At 35.9% G+C, this 17,398-nt stretch overlaps 1 protein-coding gene across 4 annotated transcripts in view; it reads left to right on the top strand.

The window, feature by feature from the left end:
* The window catches only part of SORBS2 (sorbin and SH3 domain containing 2), a 145,312-nt gene that overhangs the window by 89,503 nt on the left and 38,411 nt on the right, over positions 1–17,398 (top strand). Inside the window, exons 9-13 of one of the 4 annotated variants that reach the window (XM_053975052.1) lie at positions 2,047–2,222; positions 7,448–7,514; positions 8,317–8,361; positions 9,548–9,731; positions 12,760–12,874. In XM_053975052.1, the coding sequence (XP_053831027.1) occupies positions 2,047–2,222; positions 7,448–7,514; positions 8,317–8,361; positions 9,548–9,731; positions 12,760–12,874 (587 nt within the window). Of the gene's footprint in view, positions 1–2,046; positions 2,223–3,046; positions 3,071–7,447; positions 7,515–8,316; positions 8,362–9,547; positions 9,732–12,759; positions 12,875–17,398 lie in introns of those variants that run through there. The other 3 variants (XM_053975053.1, XM_053975056.1, XM_053975054.1) reach the window with 3 other exon arrangements.

Below are 17,398 nucleotides of genomic sequence, written 5' to 3'. Positions count from 1 at the left end.
AACCTGTCCAGCCCTTTCAGATTTTGCCTTAAGGAGCCAAGGGCCCACTTTGTACTTTGCTCCTCCCTACAACTTCCGTAATGCTTCAGCAGAAATACTGTCAACAAAGGGAGAGGCTCTGGGCTTTTAAAAACCTAAAGCCACATCATTATAAAATTTGTTCATGTATTTTTTTAGGGCATCTTTAATTTAAAAATTAAACACAAACCAAATACTATCAGCCTTAGGCTCTTTGCCAGTATAATCTCATTTTGCCAAGAGAATAATTTACTTGCTGCTTTTGCTACCAGTGTTGTGCATATTTAGAAAAGATTATACATGCAAAATAACTTGAATGTGGTCCCACAGTTTACATTATTGTTTGTGCTTGCACGGAAATTAGGTGACAGTTCTTGCTCTGAGACGTCTTAGACAAATGGTGCTGTCATCATAGTGATAAGTACAAAAACTGTATACATGGGTTACTCCACATCCCAGAATTCTAGGTGTTTTGATTGCTTCCGGTTTGCAGATCTAAAGATTTATCAATACTGGTTTAGATATACTTAAAATATGTATGTTCCCATTACTTTCACTCTTGTATGATGCTGAAGTTCAGTGTTCCACAGTAACAGCCTGATTTAATTCTCTTTGCTCATGTAGAAATCCCCCTGATGGCCTCAGTTTGAGGCCTATGAAGAATGAAGGATCAAATCCAAAATGTTTTCTAAATTTAACATCATGCATTTTGGGAAAAAGTTCCAAATATTCAGACGTTTGCCACACAGAGTTGCCCCTCGCCATATATGTGTAGTACTGAATTATTTACAGGATTTCAGACTTGAGTAAACAGCTGAAACAGCCATGCCAAATCCAGCACTGCAATGGGAGTGAGCAGAAATATTCAAATTAAAATTAGAGCTTTCAGTCACCGGAGCTCCTTTTGCAGGCTCATATTACAACTCATATTTTTCTTCAGAAAAATCAGTGGATATTAATGCCATGTGAAAGTCAATTGTAATTGTCATTTGTAATTGCCAATGGCAATGTTCTAACCATTAGTGTTACAACATGTATTTTCACTCCTTGCATTCATTTATCCTGCAGTGGAACCATCTCACTGTACCTGCACTTGCAAAATAGAGGCTTTGTAATAGCAGCCCATAATTTACTGAAACCTACTGCCTGAAGGAGTAGGGCTCTTTCTCCTGTATACAGGAAAGAGTGTATTGTGTGCAGAAGTACAAATTTTCGTGTCACGTCCCAGCACTGAGGTGGTTTTTGTTAAGTTTTGTTTTGCATTTTAGAAGGAGATGGTAATAGTGATGTATTAATTTCATTACTTATAAAGGGGAATTTGAGGGGGAAGGGTAGGAATATTGCAAGTCACTACAAAACAGTAGCAGCTTGAACACTTCACCTGAATTAATGCTCATCAGATTGCTCGACAGGTGCCGGGTTGCCAAAAACCATTTTTATGGATTATACGTGGAGTCATGTAAACATATCAACACACATTAAGGGAAGAACACTGTATGTCAGAATTTATTTCTTAAAAATATTCCTACATCAAAACTTCATGTTTCTTAGCACGTATCATATAAGTTTTTGTGCAAGGCTGTTTTCTCTGCTTACAGAACAGCAATTTTCTATAGTTTGCTAGAATTGGTGGGTGGAAGTTTTGAAATTATGTCACTGGTTTCCAAGGAATGGGCAGAAAAGGTGAAAAAGTTAGATTTATAGGAGAAAGACTGCTGCACCTTTCTCAATAGATTTTGCTAAGTTTGTGGGGTTTTTTCTCTTTTTATTGAGCATGACGTTGTGAAAAAGTGCTTCTACTCTAATTCGGAGTTTAATAGCTTGTCTGGTCCTTAAATAAGTTTATAATTCTGTTAATGTTAAGTAGGGGAAATCCCTAGTTAAGATGATATTTCTTTAAAATAATGTATATGTATGTGATTAAGATTGTCAGCCTTTGTACAGTATACTGAAATGGGGAAGTATGTTTTAACTGCCAAGTATGATTATTGTGTCATTACACAATTTTCTGTCATGTTATCTTTACAGAGTCCACAGAGACATACTCACAGCATGTTCAGAATGTTGGCAGCACCACCACCACCAGTACAATACCAATCTGTAGATCCTCAGAAGAAGAAAAAAAAATTACAGTAATTAAAGCTCCACATTATTCAGGGATTGGCCCGGTAGATGAATCTGGAATCCCTACAGCAATTAGAACGGTAGGAAATTCTGGGAAATCTGTGTATGAACTCATACAATGAACTGATTGTTAGTAATGGGTTTTTCACATTCTTCTACTCTTATATAATTTGGAATAGAGCGTGTGTAATCAGCAGCCTTGTGAATATAATATTGTGTGCTGACGAAAAGGAGAATGCTGATGGGAGCATAATTGGGCAACCTCATGTTTCCAGTTTTAATTAGAAGTAGCCAAAATTTAGTGTCTTTCTTGTGTCTCTTGTAGTTCTTGCCTTTTGGAGATGCATGGTAATTGCATTTGGTTTATTTCTGAAATAAAGTTTATGCATACTATGTATATGTATATGTATATGTATATGTATATGTATATGTATATGTGTGTGTGCAAATGATCGTATGTACATCTGTGTATATGCAAAAATCTTACACTTCTGCATTTCCTGGGGCAGTGTTCTCATGTCATCAGGGTAGTGTAGAAATGTGCAGTTTTGTTCTGATGGCAATCTAAGGGAGTAGCATTTTTGTGACAGTGCATTAAATAATCATTGTGCCCTTGAGTGACACATAAGCAAATAGCTGGGGAGCCCTTTCATTGTGACCATCCCAGTTTTGATCATCTGCTGCTGGTCACTGCTTGAGTGGTCCCAGGATGTCAGACTGAAGAGTTTTGTTTTCACAATGCTGAAGCATTCTTTCCACTCTGCTGTCAGGGCAGCCTCTTCTGGCTGCTCCAGAGAGCGCAGAGGCAGCTGCACTAGGTCTGTAAAGGCAGCACTTACTGGCCTTCCCAGCCAGAGAAGAGCTGCTGTGCTGGACGGAGAAAGTGAGAAGAGTGGGAGCCAGGATGAAGGCGGCAGAGCCCTTACAGGTGAAGTCTTAGTGAGTTGCAGGGATGTAGCAGCTGTTGGATGTATCCTGTCTGCCAGTATTGATATATGGGGCTATGTTGTATTGCCAAGAATTGCTTCAAGGGACTGAAAAATTAAAGGTGAAACCAGGAATTAATGGAGAAAATCAATAGGAAAAAATCAGGATAAGTGGTAAGATGGGGAGAATTTTTATAAGAATGGGGGAGAAACTCTGCCATTTCTTGCTTTATTTTTGACATAAAAGTAATACAATCAGAATCTTTTAAAAATGAAGACATTTTTTCTAGCAATGCTTTAGCTTCCTGTCCTCTTTTTAAGTAAGTAGTCCCTTTGCTTTATATTGGATATGATAATTGGTTTTGTGCTTTTTTAGTAACAGATTGTTCTAATAGGGTGCATATCAGTTATGTAAGATTATAACAGAAATCCCCCTTAAGTGTGCCTAATGAAGCTGGCAATCTGCCAAACTATATTTAACTTTCAAGTTGTATGATCTGAGTCTTTCAGATTTTCTCCTAAAAATGTAAGTCAGTTTGAATTAGGACATATTCCTGCTGGTTTTGCTCTGGTTTTTGGTGTGTTTCAATTTCAAGAAATCTTAGAGCCTGTAACCTTGCTATTATAGAAATAATTCTCACAATGCAGTATAAGTTAAAACTTCATGCTGGCGTGTGTATGTGTAAGAGTGTGTCTGATGTGCCATTTTGTATCCTTATTCTGCTCCCTTTAGACATAGCTGGTAGTAAAATTGTTTTCAAGATACTTATTTGAGATTACTTTATAAGTATGCACAAGTATATTTGAGCCCTGTGTACCCCAGCTAAGCAAGAACAAAGTTGGTATAGTTGTCAGCAGGACTCAAATATGCTGCACCTTGCATAAGTGCTAAAACTGCATTTTCCATTAATAGTAGAAGGTAGAGTATATCACCTGCCCTTTCTCCAAGGTCAGTGAACAATCCAAATAGGAATCTTCTCCCAGAAGGTTCACCCTCAGTCCATCTGAAGAGAGAAGTTTTCAAAATAATTCATTGCATGTAAAGTTTAGAAGTTTCTTCTATCTTCGCAAAAATGGCAGCAGTCTATCAAAAAGCAGTAAATGAAGATTATGGGGTGATAGGTAACACACACTGCGTTCTAAAATGCTGTGCTGCTCAAAGTTTAGCATGTTACTAAGAACTCAGGAGTATCTGTGTTCCAGATTTTGAGTGCTTCTCAGGAATAAAGAGGTTTTGAAAGATGTGATCGTCTCCTCTGTGTCTGTCTTTACTCTTAGAACATGGTTTGTGACAGCTGTTTAGCCAAGGAAAACAGAAAGATGTTCTTTCTATATCTAGTAACCCATTTTGTATCAGGCTTCTGAGAAGGGAAGGACTCCTAAAAAGCTTTTTATTCACTTAGAACCACCATCCCATGTTAACACGTTCCTTCTATGCCACTTTAGCTCCTTCTAGCTCTGGGAAATACAAGTCTGAAAATTCAGATTGTTGTTAGGTTCTGCCTTTGTGCCAAGCCCTGCCCCAAAGATGGTAAAATTCCAAGACACTAAAAATGAAGTCTCTGAAAAAGAGAGGGTAAAATGCTGTTCACTCAGAAAAGCATTCAGTCAAATATAGCACCATTTACCACTGATGGGGACCTGGGAAAGGAAAAGGCAGATTCATGGAAAGCAGTAAGACTGCACTGTTTTAGTCCATCCAAAGTGATTGCTCTATATCTAATTATCAAATTAATTGGTAGACTGAAAAGGCCTCTACTTAGTAAGAATGAAAAAAATCAAGTCCCGCTAGGTTTCTTTTCCATACTTAGTGATGTAATACTTCAGCTCGAAAAAAACAATAAACAAAACACAAAAAAAACAGAGGTCCACTGAAAGTCTCAGAATATTCTGAGTTGGAAGATCCACAAGGATCATCAAGTCCAGCTCTTAAGTGAATAGCCCATATGGGGATCCAAGCATTATTAGCACCCTGTTCCCACCAGCTGAGCTAATCTCAGGGTCAGAGAGGCCTCCTTTAATTGCATACTTCCTGATGGATGATTACAATACTGCAGGGATTATGGACTCTCATAAGAAGCAATTGCAGTTACTTCTTATGTCCTCTACGTGCTATTTGGCTGATTGTTTTTTTCACATATGATGATGCCGTGTTCCAGCATTTAATTGCATCAGCTATAATATGTGCAAAGTAGGATGGCATCTGAATGGCTTCGTGCATTGTTAATACTGTTAATTCCTCAAACAATGTTGCTGTGTGGGATTAGTGAATGTAAATTGAGAAAATGAATTTCAAAATAAATGTATTCTATTTCTTAATCCTGTCTAGTTTATAACATAAAGCCAAGTTACTGGCTGAGGCTGAAACCCCTAAGAGGGGCTTGCTGGGGAGATAAGTGAAAGGAACATTCAAATCCAGAAAGATGTTGGGAAACCTCCTTCTCTACTCATGGAAGCTTCTCTATACTGATCTCTATGTGGAAGCCTCCTTTGACTTTGTGGAGGACCAGGCAATGCTTGACAAACAGCAGGGACGTAGCAGTAGTATTTATGTATGACTTGCAATTTGTTCACCTACCTCAGGTTGGAAGACTCTTCTTGGTTCAATACAATCAGAGAGGCAGTCACAATATCATGTGACTGTTGCTGTGGGAAATGAGGAGAAGCAGGGAGGTAATGTCCATCAGTGTGAATTCCTTCAGGCCTCCTGGAATTTTAAACTTCTGAGCATATATCATCCTGGAGCACTAAGCAGAATACTTGTCTCAAGTCCAGTTATTCTAACCAGAGTTCCACTAGTGTAGATATTTAATACTTTTAAGGAAACAATATTATTATGACCCAAATCTGCTTCTGAATAACTTACACTTGGCAGAACTCAGCATATTGTTAGGTGGTGGAAAGGACCTATCTTATCTTGAGACAAAACTTTACCTCTCTCTTGCAAGCAGGCCTAGGTGAAAAGCATAAATCCATTTAATTTTTTTCTTACCCAGGAGATCCCCAGGTTTTTCAGCTGACTGTCACCTCTTATTTTAAACATTGTTCTAATATTACTTAGTCGTAATTTTATGAGAACTCAATATGAGTCCTCAAAATACAGTAGCATTTCTGCCTAGTCCCTTATAGTAAGAGCTCACCATTGCAAACAAAACATATTAGTTATATACAAATAATCATGGCAAAGGTGTGATTTCATAAAGATGGCAGCATGTGGTGAACATCTGATGCACATCTGTCCAGTATTCTGTAGGGAAGAATTCCTAGATTTTTGCTTTTTGTGGTAAAGAGGAGTAAGCAAAGTGATTGCAAATTTGGTATTTGCTGGTGCAAGATAATGCACTTCAAGAGAGGTCCTTTGAATTTTCCCTGTGTACCATGAGGTTTGAACATAATGATTTTTTTGGTTGCCCAGAGAAGGTGCGGATGCCCCATCCCTGGAGGTGTTCAAGGCCACACTGGATGGAGCTCTGAGCAAGCTGGCCTAATGAAAGTTATCCTTGTCCATGGGGGTTGTTAGTTGACGATCTCTAACTACCCTTTCAACCCAGGCCATTCTATGATTCCATGATTCTTTGCATTAAAACTTCTGCTTTTCTGACTACTGTGGGACAAGTAAAATTTTAGCACCTAAGAAGGATAATACTGAAAACATGTTTGCCTTTGTGTTAATCCTTTCCTGAAATATTATCACCCTACCTCAAAGAAAATTGCAGCAAAAGAGAAAATTCAAAAGGATAAGAGATAAAAAGAAACACAAGCAGGTGTCGATATGAGCAGAGTTTGGGAACCTTGAGGTTAGGATTACTTAGTTTGCAAAAGTAAGGATAAGTATAATTTAATGAGTAATTATTGAATAAGTTAAAATTGTCTGGAAAGGGCTTTTAAAACTGGTAAAAAGAATACTCTTTGTTTACAATCCAAACATTAACTCTAAAATATAGTGTGGTCTTAGTTCTTTTCTCAGTAGTATTACAAAGTTTTTCTGCATTATTTAACAATTACATTTTGAAAGTCATTTAAGCCAGAAATTGCCAGGTCAAAAGAAGCACTTCTTACATGCTTGTAATCATAACTTCTGAGGTGTTTCTATTTGCCTGTAAAGAATCTAGCATTCATCACTGTCAGATATAGGGCACTAAGGTGATGAACTGTTAATCTCACAATAATTCCAGTGTTCTGAACCATCATGCCCTCCCAGGATCAGAGTCCAAGACTGACTCAATCTTCAGTGTCTTCCAGAAAATACATGGAAACTACTGTATTAAATAGGGAATAACATAATATTTTTGTCCAGAATAATATTAAATGTCTCATCTGATCTGTACACATGGGTATTTTTATTTTGTTGTTAATTGTTAAAACTCTATTTTTTTCAGACAGTTGACAGGCCAAAGGATTGGTACAAGACAATGTTCAAGCAAATCCATATGGTTCACAAGCCTGGTGAGTATGTTCTTGTCTTTGTCTCCTCATGTCCAGTTTGAGGGATGAGAAATTTTCTTCTGTAAATCTCCTACCATCTGCCTGTCTTTTGGAGAACTCCAGGGTTAGAACAGCGCGGGCTAGTAAACAGGCTGGTTTAAGGAAAAATTTTGTGCCTGAATTTAATTGTTGTCATAGAATATCTTACTTGGTTTTGCTGAGACTGAGCTTTGGTGACATTGCTAGCTTTAATGTCCTTTATGATTTGTCCCAAGGATGTCAGGAAACTGTATAAATGGCAATTATGCTCATTATACCTCTGGAAGGAAGGAGACTTTATTCATCTGAGGTAGAGCTAACATTCAGTATGGTCACACAGAATGTTAGTGGGAGAATAAGAAATGTAGGCAGGAGAATGTTGGCTTACAGGCTCTATCTTGAACACTAGTCGCATAGTAGATATTTAGGATTGTCTTTTGTGATAGGAACAACCATTTAACAGTCTGTAGCATAGGAAAGCTGACAAAAGGAAGGAATCAAGCTTGGGGAGGGGAAAAGAACAGACAAAAAGTAATTTGCAGTCTGGTGCTAACTGGTATGCAATATGGGTGACATGACCAAAAGATACAATACAATAAGATGGTAAAAACAGCCTAAGTATAATGGGAAGAGAGAGTCTTCCAAAAGCACTTATGAGATGAGGAAAAGAAATACAGTGCTTGATTGCTTACCAATCTTCTATTTGTATTTGCAGAAACAGCTCAGTTTCTGTGATGAACAGGCATGTATGGCACTACTGTAACATATGTATTTCTTTTTGTAGATGACGACACAGACTTGTATAATACTGCATATGCATACAATACTGGTAGGAATTACTCCGTGTTCAAAGTGACGCTTTTGTTAATGTCAGCAAGTGATGGTGTAGTTAACTCTTCACGCTCGCTTTTGTAATGCTTGTAGACACACCTTCTAGTGTCTCGTTTGATCTCAGTTGTTCATGCCTTTTTCCCCCCAAATGAAAGAAGTTTAATTTTAGTTTCATTCTTACTGCAGAAATTAATTGCAGCTGTGGACCTCTTACTGTAGAGGGATACACTTAACGCTGTGGTTTCTTGATTACTTTGCATTTATTTTCACTAGTGATTGTTAGTAATGCAGCCTTTCCTTACAGAAATGGAAAGGGAACTACTGTGTGAAAATGAAAATAGTAATTACTGACATGGAAAGACAAAAATAGTGTACTGAATATATTTTAAAAATATGCAGCAAGAGTGCCTAATAAAACGGATTGTTTTACAAACTTGTCCATTTTTGCTATAGGCATTCATGTTGATCTTATTTAGCCATAAGAAAAGACATATTCATCTAAGATATATAATCATTGTGTCTTAAGAAGATTATGCCCATGTGGTAAAATTATTTCCAAAAAAGCAAAAATGAAAGCATTCATAGACTGTGTGCAAAAAGGCCATAGTGCCTTCTGCAAAAATGCAATTCAAAATTTTTTCATTTCAGTTTTTGTTGCATTAAACATGCTCTCAATAGTGCCTTTTTCTGTGCTGTTCAGATGACTTGTAGTGGGTCAGTGGTTTGACATCTCTTTGTACTCTTGTGATCCTCTTCAAGATAATGCTACTGCCTCATCATCACAAACCAAATAGTTTTTAAAACAGTCAAAAAAGGTGTGTTTCCTGCCTCTTCTCTACCTTCTGAACATGGAAAAACTGAGCAACAGGATGAGCCTGGAAATTAATTACAGGCTGTCATTAAAAGATGTGATGGATGTATATACCCATTAACTTCTCAATCAAATTAATTTATTTTAACTGTGCTGCACTTTACCTATGTGTTTGTAATTTTGTGTAAAAATATATAAGAAGTTCTCTAATGAGCTGCATAATACACAGCAATGTACTTTTAAAACTAATTTACACATTTTTGTAATCTTGCCGTTTTATTGAGTTACTGTGGGTTCTTGTAGCATTCCATGTTGTGTTTTTTTTAAGACTTACTCTCATGCTATGACTGTTCCTGGTTTTGTTTTATATTAGGTAGCTACAGTCCATCCTTCTCTGCTCAGGCACACCCAGCTGCAAAGACACAGACGTACAGACCACTGTCCAAAAGTGCTTCTGACAGTAGCTCCGATGCCTTTAAGGTCTCGTCCCCTTTGCCACCCCACGTGCCACCACCAGTACCACCACATCGTATGAGGCAACGGTCTACACCAGAAAAGTAAGTTAGCGCATTTTTGAAGGGTGTTCTTGCTAAGTACAGTACTCCAATTGCAGAATATAGCAAGGGATAAAATAGCAGCTCTAGAATAATATGACTTCAAGGGCTTTATTCAAGGGCCAGTCAGATGATGAGGGGTGATCTTTGTCAGGAGTCCAGGCATCATGCATGGTGCTGTCATGTCTTCAGTGTACTAAAGAGTTTTTTCTAATTTATGATGTGACCTTGAGCAGTAAGGATTTTTATTCTCATTAGTGGTATTGTCCTGCTTGTTGTATTTCAGAACGGTCTATGCTCTAGGAGCTGTCTTCAATAGTCAGTCTCTGAGTAGAAAAGGCCTTTTATTGTACCCAGCACCAAAGAGAAAGGATCAAAAAGATGATGTAATTGAAAATTCAAGGGAGAACAAAACCGTACAAGAGTGTAGAAGTCAACCCACATTTCCCCAGAGCTCAGAAGTGCTTTATATCCCCATTTTTTTCAATCTCCATTTTGGTAGACCAAGACAGTGTTTACAGATTAAAGAGGCATTTTGGATAGCCCATGGTTTTCTATCCAAACTCTCTGCACAAAACCAGGTCCCATTGGTTAGAGTCCAGTCTGGAGAATGTTAGTAATGAATAACTCAGGAAAGACGTGCTTATCCTTTTGATAAAACCTTGCAAGAGACCTGCACACAAATTCTGTTGACTTCAGCATATCTGTAGGTACTAGCTCTAGAAAAAAATATTTTTCTTTAGTGTTTGCATTAATTAATACTACATGTTAATATAATATTATGCTATTATAAATCTATATGTGTGGCTATGTATATATTATATACTAAAAGGGTAATATTTTTCCTTTCATCTGTGCCTACAAGCTTCCCTCTCTTGGTTACACTCAAGCAACAAAAGAGAATTCGATCATTTTTGTCAGCTTGGACATTGTAAACATATTTATATGTAGAAATGTAATTATATTAAACAGTTTCAAGTAATTAGCAGTTTGAATAAAATACTATGATGAAAGACCGTACTAAGTGTATAAAACTAAGACACAACTGTGGCTTTTTGAAAAATTTGTAGATAGTGGCAATCCAAAATGTAATTCAGTAGATACACATACTGCAGAGGAAGATGAGATTGTTTGATGGTTACTGATTTTGGCTTCCCTGTTGCCAAGGGCAGGTGGTCAAGAGGAAATGCTAAAGATTAGAGTTGAGCTGCCTCAAAGAGGCCATGAGGCTTGAATTTTGTTAGCAGGTCATACAGAAGTGCAGATTTTTTTAGCCAGACACCAAAAGAGATGTTTAACTTTAATCTCTGAAGTTGTGTGAGTTGTTGTCCAGTGCTAGGCCAAATGCCTCAGTCACAGAAACCAAGGCCTGTTGCAGTGCTTCTTGTCAAGCTTGGAAACAACTACTCAGTACTGAATTTGGCTATTTCACCTCTCCTTTTAATCTCCTGCATGATACAACAGCCAGTGGAAATCCGTTTTCTCCAGGCCAAGAGATGCCAAACATTTTAGCTATGTTTTGCCCACTGCTGAAAGCTATAGCTCATCAATCTTTTCCTGCCATTGGGAGATTCTTTTTTAAATTATCTATAAAGCCAGAGTATTTAAAATCTCACATAAGAGGCTTAGGTCCACATATATCACATGTTTCTTAGCTGTGAGGCAAGATCTGGTTTGCATTAGCAGTTGAGCTCAAAATATAGTCCATGCAGGATAAAAGGCTGAAAACTGTAAATTAATTGAACTGAGTGGGAATCAGAATTTCAGTAGCATCCTTTCTGCTTCAGTGGCTTGCAGTATAATGCAACTTCATCAGAATATTTCCATTTTCCTGTTCATTCTCAAAAAATGTAACCTTTTCTGCTCTGAAAATATTTTTTTCCTCAGTGAAAATAAACAATAAAGCCACGTAGAACTATTTCCCTTGAAATGTAGGGCATTTTATAAATAGAGTTGTCTGTGTCCCTGAAATGCACTTGCAAGCATTCTATAAACAAAAGCTATCCCATAGATTTTTTTAAGGCACATGACATGTACATTATTATGTCAGGTCACATCAAACCAAGTCATGCCAGAAAGACCAATAGAACTGATAAAATTTAATCAGTGTGTGCTCTTTCTTATCAAATACAGACAATAGCTGTTAGTATTTCCCCTCCCCTTTCCTCCAACCTTTGAGTTACTAGTGGGTCATTTTACACAGAGTTAAATAAAAATATGTGTGAGCCACAGTTTTCCAAGTACAGTGGAGGTAGATACTACAAGAACTGCCCTGCAAAGGTAGCTCTCACTGTAACTAGCTAAGTATTCCCCCAAAATGTATATGTAGCTAGTAATATGACATAGTAAATGACTGAAAAAATATAGTAGCATGGGTTACTTTTCATTCTTTGCATAGCATTATTAAATTGAAAGCAAATTTGTAATTTTAGAGAAAATTGATGCATTTCTCTTCCAAATTCAACTGCCAAATTCTTCCTCTTGTTTATCTGTTCAAGATAGAGAAACAATATGCTGCTTACAAGGATATTCAGAAGCAATTCTACTACAGATCAGGATAATGACCATAACACTGTCTTTTAAAATAATTCCTCATTTTTTGCCTCAGAAGATTTTGTAAATTTTTCAATATTGCCTTATCATCATATTATAAGATGACAAAAAGATGTACCACTTTCCTATATTAGTAGAGTGCACAAAACATGTATAGTTATTTGCAATGGTTTGCATGTTTTTTGATGTGGTATGCCAGGGTAGTTTTTAAACTGCTCTGGTAGTTAAAAGAAAAATATGAGTGATCACAGGCTGGACATCTCTAGTGTTCTTCCTGCTGTACTGAGCATCCCTGCTGTAAACAGGTTAAGATGTTGCAGTAAAACACTGGGATGCCAGGCTAGATGTTCCACAGCTGAGATCTGGAAATATTAGCTGTTCTGAACGTCATCTGGCTTTGCAGGTTTCTGTTGTACAGAGCTGTAAAGCACAAGGTGGTGACAGAAAATTAGCTCTGTTGCTTGTATTTGTTGTTTAGGAATGACTGGGATCCTCCTGACAGAAAGGTAGATACTCGCAAGTTCCGTTCTGAACCAAGAAGTATTTTTGAATATGAGCCAGGAAAGTCATCAATCCTTGAACACGAAAGACCGGTAAGACACACAAATGAAATGGGTAATACAGTAAGAGATTTGGTAAGAGGTTATCTTTTTATTATTTGCTATTAATAATTGCTATTTGGAGGAATATTGAAGATCCTTTTTCAAATACAATTTTGCAGCAATTTGTCTTTGCTCTTATCTGATGGTTGTATGGAAAAATTGGGTTTGGCTTATTTGCTTAACTTACATCTTCCAAGGTGTCCAAGAGATCACCACTGTGCAAACCTCATGGATGATAGACAAAACAGATGGAAACTGCTTTTCTGATTGGTGTGCATCTGCAGCACTTATTTTCAGTAGTATTAACAGCACATATGATATCTGAATAATTGATGCATAAAAATAAAATATTTGCATTTTCAGGATGTGCTGAATTGTATATCTAAGGAGATTTTGGTCAAATACTGACCAAGGTTGCCCAGATAGGACTCACCTGAACACAGCCCTGAGCAACCTGATATTATTAGACCTTCCTTGAGCAGGAGGTTGGGCTAGATGACCTCTGGGGTTTGTTTCCAGCCTCAAATACTCTGTGATTTGAGTGAGTGTACATTAAGAATGAGTGTACATTAACATGCAATTAGAAGTCTTTATTCCTGCTTTCTGAATAATTGTAGCAATTGTGGAATAAAGCTATGCTTAATGCTTGCAAAATGACAATTAACAGAAGTTTTCATTTGCTGAAAGACACATTTACCCAGCCCTTCTTATTTAGCTTTGTGCTATCTTAACACTTTTTTATTTTAAAAAAGCTGTTATGTATCAATGGCAATATTTTCTTTTCTTGGTCTTTTACTTTGAGGTTGAAATGTTTGAGGGAGTCCAGTTTTAAAGAAGATGTTAATGAAATGAGTACTGGATTGTTATTTGCTTCTGTATTACATGGTTGTTCACAGAATTTATTTTGCCAATTTAAACCAAATTAAGGAAATGACTGAATTTCAGACTATGCAGTATATCAACACTGTGAAACACCTGAACCAAGCACCTTTTCCTTTGTTTTTGTGGTCTTTTCAGGAATCTATTTTTTTGTTAGCCAGAAAACACGAAGCTCTTTTTCTGTGAAATTGAGTTCTTGCAGAACCTATGTGTTTTACAAAGAGGAAATTGGCATTTATGTAGGAACTAGTTATGAAAAAATATAATTAGTATCTGTGTGCAGATGAACTTAACAAATAATTTTATTTAAATGGCAGTGTCATTTGTCCTGAGCACTTTTTGAGTGCCATGGCTGCATTATAAACACTGAGGTAATTTTCCAGTTTTCCCAATGCCAAAGTGTACTAGCAGATTCAAATTAAAAATAAGAAAATTACACTGACTTCAGTGTATTCCAAGAATGGCCTCACTTTTCTAATAAATTACATTTTTCACTAATGTAATGTGAACAAAAATAATTCATATAACCATTGCAGCACTGATGAATATTGTCAGAGCTACATTTTTTCAATTCTAGCAAACTAATGAAATAACAAGAAAATTAGATTTGCTGACTGTTCCTGAATCTTTTCTTCCACTTGCTTATGCATTTTACTTTTGCTAATCTGAATCAAGAGATGGAATTTTGAGCTTTGTTTGGTCATTAAAATATTTTCATACTGAAAAGCTTTAGTCATGTTGTAGTCATATTACTTACTAAGCAATATCCATCAAGGGTAAGGTCATACTTTGCCATCTTGAAGCTTAGACTAAAAGTTTAGGCTTAGCTGATGTACATACAAGGAATCATCTCATTGTAGAAAAAAATTTTAAGCTGAGGAAAGTACATTCATGTACAGATTTGAGAGATTTTTAGTTTATGTATGATTCAGATCTGTAAAAAAATTGGAAATTATTATAATGAAAGTTTTGCTGACACTAGTGTAACATAGTTGAAAAAATAGGGAGCTATCACAGTTAATCAATCTGGAATGTCTACTGTTGATAAAGATGCTATTTAATTAAGATACTTCCTTTGGACCATGTTACTAACAGAAATTGATTTGTTTCACTGAAGTATTTCCTTTCCTTGTATTCATTGAATGGGATATAAAAAGTAAAACTAAATTCTTAAAGGATGATCAGCAAAGCAGGTCAAAAGCTCTTTTCATTGTGCATAGGAAAAGCTGACATCTGAAAATAATGCATTAGTTCCAAATTCAAATGAAAACTCCAAATTCTCAAATGTGTCAGTACTGCATGAATTAAATCTTTCATCTTGATAATCTCAAAAGATTTGATTTTTAATGTCTGAAAAATTGTCTTGATGATACTGAAGGAAAGTATTAAAAAATGTGGAGTATAAAATAAATGTGGTAAATTAATATTGCAAAATACGGACATTTATAGTGTCTGAAATAGAAAGTCATACTTTATTAGTTTTGTCAAAATCAAAGAAGTCAAAAGGAGTTTTTCTAACACTCCAAATCCCCAATTCTTTTTAGTTAAGTAATTTCCATGTCTACAAGATTATAGTTTTGATGGCAAAGTAATCTGTTAAAAATACAAAATATTTACAGCTACCTTGTATCATAATCTGTCAAATCTGACAAGTCAAATTTGACAGATTAGCATTCCCTTTATTGGTGTAGGTAGCAGATTGGAATCAGTTGTGATTAATGGGGAGATGAGAACATGGCAAGAATAAAAGAAATTGAGATTCAGTGTGAAGCTAACATTTAGTAGGAAATACTATGCAACAGATCCTCACTGATGAAAAGAAAATATGCATTAATCAAAACAATGTCAGAAATAATAAACTAAAACATTGACCTAGTAACAAACATTAAACTGATAGATTGGTTAGGGATCGCTAATTGTTATAGATGCAGAAGGATGAGTGTAATTTCAAACTGCTGTATTGTGTAGTAGCCTCTTGTATGAAACAGGAAATTAGTGTGTTTTCTTCCATAATTTGAATTTGTAAGAGTATAAAAGATCAGCATAAAGGAGAGGCTTGTTATTAGTACTTTGAGATTGCAGTAAAAGTATGTGAGATTAAGGCATTAAACAGTCTTACAAGACATGCTGATACAGCTCCTTTTTTTGCTATTTCAAGAAGCCACTGATAGGGTGGTACATAAGTTGCTTTGATGTATGTTTCCATCTCCAGTGTCTGCAATTCAATTAAATATTTCTCTTTTTTTCCAATATCATCCAAACGATGGACTTGTTTCCTAAAGTGGATGTTTACTTTCCATCAATAAGTAAATGACAATGTAACAACTTAATCTTACGCATGTGTAAATGAAATTAGATTTTATTATTCACTAGTTTCTACCTTGTATATATGAGAAGCAATTCCTCCATACATGTACATATATCTATTTCTGCAGTAGAATATGTAAGGAAAAATCTGTGTTACTGTAAAAAAAGACCTCATAAAATTGGTACACACAATGCCTCTATTTTCATTAGTTATTTTACTCTAAGCATAAAAGTATACATGTGCTAGTCAAATAAAACTGTGACGTTAAATTTTAGTTCTAGATTTTTTAATTTCTGTTCAACATACAAATTCTCTACTGAGTGCAAGAGGAATTCATGATTAGAATCAATTTTTCTAAATTACTGTTTTGTCAAAAACCAGAAGTAGACTGGACTTGTTCCATGATGTACATCTGTTGTTTTTTGTTTGGTTTGGTTTTTAGTGTAGTGGAAAATTGGAAATTTTATTTAGAGCATGCACATTTGGTTGCTTTTGACATCTCAGTCTGGTTATCTGAATATTCCACTTGGTATGCTTAATATGGCATTATAAAATATTTCTTCTCATAAAGAAATAGACTAAGTCCATCTGGTAGTAGACTTGGAGTTACCACAGCTATTTAAAAGTAGTCCAAAATTAAAAAAAAAAAAAAAAAAAAAAAAAAAAAAAAAAAAAAAAGAAAAAATGCAAAAGAAAATTCTTTAGAGATAATAAAATGCCAAAGCAGGCATCTAAGCCCACTATTCCAGACAGTGTTCAGTTTGGTGTCTGAACTTGCAAATGCAAAATATTGATCTACAAGTAAGAGCCATTTAACTCATTACTTTAAATGAACATTATAATTTTTGATTATGACCTGTGAATGTCTATTTGTGTATCAAACCAAGAACAGGCAAAGCTACATGTAATACTACTGATAAAATTTTTTTCATTGTCCGTATTCTATACTTGAGTATGCTGATGCAGTGTAAAAGGAGTGAAGTTACTTAATGGTCTTCAGCAGTATATTTTCAACGAATAATCAAAATATTACTAAATTGCTAGATGAAGGATAGATTGTAGGAGCATTATTTGACTGGCAAGTCTTAAAAAGGGATTTTCCTTTATTGCTTTTACTTTCTATTCCAGTAGTTTGGAAGATATTTTGTGAGATTAAACCAAGTGCAGCTTTAAGTCAAAATTATTCATTCGTTGTAAGTCTCTTAGAAGGTGAGATAATAGAAAAAGCTCTGTCAGCAAAACAGAATCCAAAAGCCCAGCAAAATCAATTGCCTGTGTATTGATCTTGGTAGAACAGGGAATGCAGTCCTCTCCAGAACTGCCAGCAG

This window comes from Vidua macroura, chromosome 4 (assembly GCF_024509145.1).
Source record: "Vidua macroura isolate BioBank_ID:100142 chromosome 4, ASM2450914v1, whole genome shotgun sequence".
Lineage (NCBI taxonomy): Eukaryota > Metazoa > Chordata > Aves > Passeriformes > Viduidae > Vidua > Vidua macroura.
The sequence above is the reverse complement of the archived record's forward strand: the minus strand, read 5'-3'. Positions and strand labels throughout refer to the sequence as shown.